The sequence below is a fragment of the Sinocyclocheilus rhinocerous genome, unplaced genomic scaffold (assembly GCF_001515625.1).
Source record: "Sinocyclocheilus rhinocerous isolate Xijiao unplaced genomic scaffold, SAMN03320098_v1.1 scaffold19, whole genome shotgun sequence".
In the NCBI taxonomy this organism is placed as follows: domain Eukaryota; kingdom Metazoa; phylum Chordata; class Actinopteri; order Cypriniformes; family Cyprinidae; genus Sinocyclocheilus; species Sinocyclocheilus rhinocerous.
In genome coordinates, this window is record NW_015638975.1 from 1,513,222 (window position 1) to 1,521,101 (window position 7,880).

The 7,880-nt window shown below is 38.2% G+C and overlaps 2 protein-coding genes across 2 annotated transcripts in view; both read right to left on the reverse strand.

Annotated features, from left to right (window-relative positions):
* The window catches only part of LOC107750520 (ras-related protein Rab-8B), a 7,788-nt gene extending 5,259 nt beyond the window's left edge, over positions 1-2,529 (reverse strand). The window contains exons 1-2 of the mRNA XM_016565936.1: positions 2,268-2,529; positions 741-801 (exon numbers count right to left, since the gene is read on the reverse strand). Of these exons, the coding sequence (XP_016421422.1) occupies positions 741-801; positions 2,268-2,391 (185 nt within the window). The 5' untranslated portion in view covers positions 2,392-2,529. The remainder of the gene's footprint in view (positions 1-740; positions 802-2,267) is intronic.
* Positions 2,530-4,917: 2,388 nt separating this feature from the next.
* LOC107750608 (SH2 domain-containing protein 7-like) lies at positions 4,918-7,450 on the reverse strand. The gene is given in 6 exon segments (XM_016566097.1): positions 4,918-5,429; positions 5,478-5,607; positions 5,708-5,899; positions 6,320-6,503; positions 6,988-7,077; positions 7,224-7,450. Coding segments are annotated over 6 exon segments (1,335 nt in total).
* Positions 7,451-7,880: the final 430 nt, after the last annotated feature.

Genomic DNA, 7,880 nt, shown 5'->3' on the forward strand with positions numbered 1-7,880 from the left:
GGATGACACTGTGCCTTTCTTGGGAACGAGTTCTTCCCTGCTCGCTGCCATGTTGTTTGTGTATCTCTATGGCAAACGCGCGGGGGGAGGGCTGAGCCCATTCGGAACCACAGGAGCCCAGAGGGGAGCGTCGGCGGATGTTAAAGGGAAAACCGATTTTCATTCAAACAAGTCGACGTAAACTACACATTCGAGTTAATCGATAAAATCGATTTATCGCCCAGCCCTAATTTATATTATAAATAAATATATTTAATATATAAACAACATGTTTTTCTTAAATATATACATGCATGTATGTATGTGTATTTATATATACATAATAAATATACACAGTACACACACACACATACAATGTAAACCAAAACTTTTATTTTGGATGCGATTAATCACGATAAATCGTTTGACAGCACTAGTTTGTACACAATTATAATTTATACTAGACTTGCCCAAACTTTTTACTAAGAAAGGCTGAAAAAAATCAAACTTGATTGAGGGTTGTGGGGCTAATGTAAGTCCTGCATTATATACAATTGCGTATCACAGAATTTTAAATAAAATTCTCAATGATATGCAAAAGCAATACAAAAAAACTGTAAAACTAAAATATAAATTAGAAATCAAAATATGCTTTAATGGAATGTTTTCCCCCCATTTGTGATATGGCATAGCGGCCAAATCTTTTCACAGGTTTTTCACATCTTTGCTTTATACAGTATAATGCAGACTTGTGCTCTCACCAGATCTGAAGCTTGATCTTCTTCCCATCCAGCTCAATTGTTCTGATTTTAAAGTCAATCCCTGCAATAATAATGTTCAGAAATAAGTGATGTGAAACACTTCATCTCAAAACCTAGTGTTCACACAACAGAAATCAGTCCTATCATGACACAATGTGAAACTGACTCATTTCAGAACACATCACAAATCTTTCCACTTAAAGGGGGACTGTTGCATTAGCACGTTTTCATGGCGTAACTATGGAGATGGAATGTGTAGAAAGGTCAGAATGGTGTAGCATATGTCTGACCGACTCAATGGCTGCAGTGTTGCAAAAGGCTTTGCACATGCATATAAACCTGTTGCATTCAGTAGCAACAGAACGTGGCCCCTGTTTATGGCAATTATGAGAAAACTTGGCAGTGTGTATTAAGGCATTCAATCCTGCCACCAGTGAAAGCTCAGACAGGACATGGGACAGGAAGTGACACAGCAGTATTGTCCATGGCAATAGGGGAAGTCTGTGGCATAACAATGACAAAAGGTCAAGGAACTCTCGCACGGGTTTCCCACAGGAAATGTCGTATTGGACCACAGTAGAGACAGGCTTACCTAAAGCTGTGTCAAAAATATCACAAGTAACTTGTAGCCTGGTGACCTAGTCCATGTATGTTAGTACAATTTCTTGTGACATGTGTATGCTCTGATTTTGAGGGTTTCATATTCTAGAATAACACTATAGGTGTGCTGACTTAAGAAACAGATGCTGCTTCTGTAATAGTGTTAAAATCACAACGAAAAGGAAGTAGCTACAGATCTTTTCTTCCTATTGTGACGTACATCTGACTGAAACAGATTACCGAAAAAGAAAAAATGTAGGGTGAGGACTTTCTTCAATCCATTGGTGGTTGATTGGATTTTGAGATGTGGGCCTAACACTCAAAAAGTGAAGGGAGATGAATGTGAGCTTGCAGGGGCGGGGTTTATGTGGACTAAGTGATTGGACAAGTCCTGCATTTGTCACCAGAGAGAAGTCTTGTTTTTAACAGAAGGGTCAGTTGTGACACTTTGATGAGATCAAAACATGAAAAAAATGAAACATATGCACATATTAATTGTTCAAAATAGGGTCTATAACATGAATTTACAAAACAAAGTTAGCATGAAATACATAAAACTTTAACCACAGAAACGAAAGTGCAGTCCAGCCCACACCGCTAGCACTGCACAGCTAATCACAATGCAATCATGCTAGCTCTACAAACGCAGCATGCTTGTAACGTCTCGTTCAAATTACAGATTAAAGTAGTATATCCCAAGTGATCCTGACAATTCATTATGTAAAATCGGGCGTGTCATTTTAAACGCTAATAAAACATGTCGATGAATAGCTGAGTGAACGGGCTGTCACATCCACGGCCTCTTCCTGTCACTTCAGCAGACAGTCACATGTGTGTAAACCTCCACGTAACTCTCGAACAGCTTATTTCTCCTCCCGCAGGACCACATAAGAGGCATTCCTGTAGAAACCACAGAGTTGAACTGACCTATAGTGGAGATGAAGGTGGTGTTGAACGCGTCCTCACTGAATCGAAACAGCAGACACGTCTTGCCCACTCCGCTGTCTCCGATGAGCAGCAGTTTGAACAGATAATCGTACGTTTTCGCCATGTTTTCTGTTTCTGCTGTCTGGCTACCTTGCTTTGGCTCGGTAGCAGAGTAACGGTATTCGGCTAACGATACATACAAGCTGCGCTTGAACTTGTGTTTCCGACTTTGCTGCACACAGCAGCGAGGAAGAGGCTGGGCGTGTCCGCCGTGACGTCATCGCGGAGACACACGTCAAGAGCGAAAGAAGGTTTGGTAGTAAGGAACTCTAAAGCAAAAAAGACTATAGATCAGTGGTCACCAACCTTTTTAGGCCCAAGATCCCTGACCTCGGCCTTTATGAAAGACAAGATCTACCTATTGAAGAATTGATAGAAAAAGACATCCCAGATTTTCGGGATCTACTGGGACAGTGATAAAGATCTATCAGTCGATCGCGATCGACGGGTTGGCGACCACTGCTATAGATTGTTGTAAAGCCTTGAAACTTTATCCTTTTTAAGGACCTTTGCACTTATTTTGTAGTTAGAGATATGGATTTGTTCTCAATACCCCTCTGTATATAGTTCAGATTTTTTTGTTGATTTATTTAGTTTTTTTATTTTTTCTCCTTTAGATGCGTTTCCGGGTCACGGGCTGTAGAACGGAGGAGCAATGAATGAAACGAAGCAGCGTCAAATTGTCAAAACAGCGACTTTTTGATCCAAATGATTCCTGATGCGGTGTTATTTCACTTTGTCATATTAATACCCACATCTATGTCAGGTTTCTGAATTATACATTATATGATTATCACTTTAGGGACAAACCTGTTGTTCATACCAAATTTCCCTTAGGCCTATTTGATTTCTCCATATGCCATTTTTGTTTTTTAAGCAATCTGAAAACATTTAACTGTGGTGGAAATAATGAATTTTGTTTGTAAATGTCCCCGCCTGCTGGAGGAGACTGAAACTTCATCACCACCGTACAGTTCTCAGAATGTCTGCTCTGGAGTCGCAAAGGGACTGATAAGTAAATCTCCTATTGCGTCAGTGTTTTCAACGTGTTTGCATTTAATCTGCCTTGAAATGTAAAATAGTACAGCAGATTAGAACATCTGGCCTGTCAGAAGACAAACAAACAAACATAGTTAAGACACTGGTTAAGAAACTGAGGTTGGTGTGTGTGACCAGATTTAAGTCACTTGCTATTTTCTGTAGTGATTCTCTTTCTACAGGATTCTGCTTTTTTACTAGAAGAACTGATTAATGTGAACCTAATATTTTATTTAACGAATACATGTTGCCATTCTCACAGGTATATTTTAGGCTGAGATTTCATCTGGTTTTGAATTAATGGTCAATTTCGTATTCTGGCCCCCAACGTGGTATCTCTACACAAATGGATCACGTATAACTCATCTGTTGATAAAGGGCTGTTTGGCTTAAACAGTCATGAGGAAAGTTTTTTTGTTCATCTTGAATGACCTGTCTACATGTTCTCCTCAGTGAAATAAAGAGGAGACTGGTTGCCCAAAAGGTAATAAAGTAAGCTTGAATGGAGATGGAAAGCTCTCACTTCTTCACTTTGAGAACATGATCTTCAAGACACTTGATTTCATCATGTGAGTACTGTACAATGTATAGTATAAGCATGCATAATTTTATAGTATAAGCTTTTCGTAAATCTAATACAGTGAAGCCCCTGAAAGATTGTTTTAAGCTGCTAGCCTGATTTTCAAGCTTGATGGCTAAAAAATGCAAGCACAGCTTTTATATAGCATAAGGATGTTAAGAAACCTTCAAAAGTTGACAAGTCCACCATGAGGTTGTAAGTGGATCAATATGTAGAGTCCAAACCATTTGGAAATGTCTCAGAGGCTCAGAGATGTGATTATATCCGAAATTGCAATGGATGACATAGTACTATAGTGGTGGGCAAAATGACAGAAGGTCTATATTCTAAACTTTTTTCCTACAGTTTATTCAATATAAATATAAAATAGGGGAGCACATCACTTTGAAGGAGATGGAAAGCACAATGCAGTCAACCTACTCAATACTAATCTCGTACAGAGCACTTATTTTATGTTATCCCCATTCTTTATTCAGTTATGCTGTGCAGTGTTATGGTTTCATATGTGTAGAGAAAGACTATTGTATCATAGAAACAGTGTGGATTGCTGGATTAGGGTTACAGAAAACGTTGATAGACTGTGAGCACTATACTAATTACAAAATACTAAATTACGCAGGTCTAGTCTACATTGAAAGATAAAATCCTGGGGAAATAGTGGGAAATTCAGTCATAACAATAGATATAATCAGAGCAGGTGTTTTATCATAACCATTTCATTGTACCATTGTATTTGTTTAAAAATGTTCAGCATTTTATAAGTGTAGAAACCATACTGTATACTGAAGTTATATGTATACTTTACACACCAAATGATGACTTTAAATGAAATATTAAATGAAATATTTTTCTCAGCTTTTGCATTCACCTGATGACTATTACTTCTTATTCTCCAGTCGAAGTTTCCACCACTTATGATTCTGTAAATGATAACAGTTCTTTAATTTTCATAGAAAATAATCAGTACAAAAATTATGTATATTTGTTTGTTATTATATCAGGTCTCACCTTCTTCCCCAAGATGCTTGGTGTGTGTGGTTGCATCTCATCCAAACTCGCATACGTGTTGCTGTCTGTCACTCGGATGTCCTCATAGGTGTTGCTCTCAGCTATGTGTTCATAGGTATTACTGTCACGTTGTTCAGGTATGTCTTGATAGGTGTTTTCTGCTAGAAGGATGTTGTCGATGGGCTTTATACGGTTGTCATATTCTTGCCCGGGCTGGTCCTTCTGTCCAGCACACACCACAGATAAGGTCTGGTAGAGTGGGTTGGGCTGTAGGGCTTCTTGGTCAGTATAGGGCACTTGGCAAGCTCCACTATTGCATTTTTTAAGATCAAGGACAGCATAAGAGCAGGAGGCTGTTTTGGGTGGCGCTAAAAGAGCTTGTTGAGGGGTGGAGGGCATAATGTTACAAGAATTAGAGGTTAAAGACTGACTGTTTTCATCATGGATAGGCAACTTAAATTGATAGTTGTAGCCTTCTGTGTCGAAGGTATCGCTTTTTTTGCCGTTTGCTCTCTCATCACCACCTGACATTCCAGATGTCCGTGATTCTGAAAAGCTGTGTTGTTCTTGTAATGGATTTGTACCAGGAAACCCGGCGCTTAAGGAATTCCGAAGTGGTGTATTCTTCTGTGGCAATGGTGGAACTTTTGTACCCTAATGATTTATACAACACATAAATGAATTTCAACACTAGATATGTAAAAAGGTTTTACATCATAGAATTAGCCATGGTTACTAGAGCTGACTTGGTTACCTGGGACAGGCTGTTCCTGTCAATAGAGGTGGAGATTGCAAGTTTCCGGACACTTTTAGAATGCAGAACAGGAGGCGTGCTTTGTGGTATATTGCTAGTTTGTTCCCATAAACTTCTTAGAGCCTTAACGCTAACACCCGCATTGACTCTGGGCTTATTTTGAACCACATCATAAAGCTCATTTTTGCCATCCTAGAAGAATGACAATGCAAAAGGACATGCATTGTAAAACATTTCCTACCATGTTGATATTCTCTTTGTTTTCATGTATTCAAAGGTGAACTTAGTATATTTTTTTTGTATTAGTATGTTGTGCTTGCCAATATGCCATACACTCAAACAATTTCCCTTCTGATTCCATTAACGATTTATTCACAGTTAACCATGATTAGTTTTTTTGCCCATAAGCAAATCTGGATTACCAAGATAAAGTGTATGAAATTTGGCTGGTCATATGATCAAATAAAGGCTACTTATATTAAATAGATTCATCATCTAATGTGATTGAACATGATTTTAAAAGTACTATTCATTTCTTTATATATAAGACTTTTTTAATGAAGAATAATTACTGAGTGCACCTTTAAAAAGAATGCAAAGTATGATTGATACCTCTTCCACAGAGTCCATATCTGTGTTATATGAAGTCAGGTACTCTCCAAAAGGCTGGATCGGTGTGGTTTTAAAGTGATTGATCAGCTCTGTGAGACTGTTATGAGTGGTGGAATCACCAGAAACGACGAACAGGCCAGTCTTGGTTTGATTTATGACAAAATGGCGACAACGATCCTGTCCTCTGTCAGCATAAAGCATTCGAGAAATGAAACAACCGAAAACACTGTAGCTTCAAACCTCAAAGCTCAAACCATTAGCTAGTTTATTTTCCCTCTACATTGTAGGGGTTTTAACATAATATAGGATCTGCTTAAAATGACTAAATTTGGTAACGCTTTACATTAAGGACTGATTTGCCAATTTGAGTTAACAACAAATAACAGTACTTCTACAGAATTGATTTATCTTAGTTACTGTTCATTTCAACATCTACTAATACATTTCAAAAGGTTTTAATATTTTAAAATATTGTATTAGCATTCTTTATTGAGCTGTGAACTAACATGAACAAACAATGAACAATTGTATTTTTATTTCCTAATGTTAAAGATGATTAATTAATTCTTATATAGCTCGTTGTTAGTTCATGCATGTTAGCTAATGCATTAAATAACGTTAACAAATGAGCTATTATGGTAGAGTTACAGAAAAATGGTTATTCTTACTTGTATGAAAGAATATATCCAATGGCTTTTTCGCTGAGTCTGATAAGGAAGCAACCAACATTCTTGTCTCTGAGCTGATCTTCTGCTTCACTGCAAACAGCACCAGTGCAACTGCCTCAATTCACAATCATAAACATTTGCATCTCGTTCACCATTACCCGAAAACAGACAGTATTTTATTTGTTCAGATGCTTTTACAGCTCATGATGAAACAATTATCTCTCATTAGTTCTTACTGTCTGGAGATGAAGCCCTGGAACCAGGGCGGAAAACTTCCATCACACAAGATGAGCACAGCCTGAGTCTCCACAAACCACTTGAGAATGTGCTCCTTCTGTAGTCCTCTGTCCATGGTGAGGTCTTCCCCTGTTCCCTCCATTCTTTCCATCTACTTCTCATTTAATTTCTCAGATATCTTCATCTTCTGGTACAAGGCTGCCTCTATTTGCTCCATTGTGAGCATCTCCCTCCCTGCACAAATGCACTGTACGCATCCAGTAAAGCCAACTTTCCACCTTCAAACATTCATAACATCACTTACTCACTGCAACAGGAAGACTGGCACACTTCATTTGCTTAGTTTCCTCCTACGTAAATGTGTAATCTTGCAAATGTAAAAAGGTTCTATTGTTTGAGTTTATCTGCCTGTAGTCAATCGCGATTTACGGGTTAAGTGTGATCTTTGGAAGGTTCTTCCGCCTGAATTGCAGTCTTGTATAAATATTAAAGATTAAAAACCTGGTTTGGATTTGGAAAATAGATTGGATCAGGAATTATAACCACTGCACAAGTTTATAAAGTATCAGTAGGCCTATGTAACAAATGAATGTGCTCAGCTGAGGGGGTGGAGGGGGGGGACATTTCGGAGTTTTATTATTAATAAAAATCTTTGT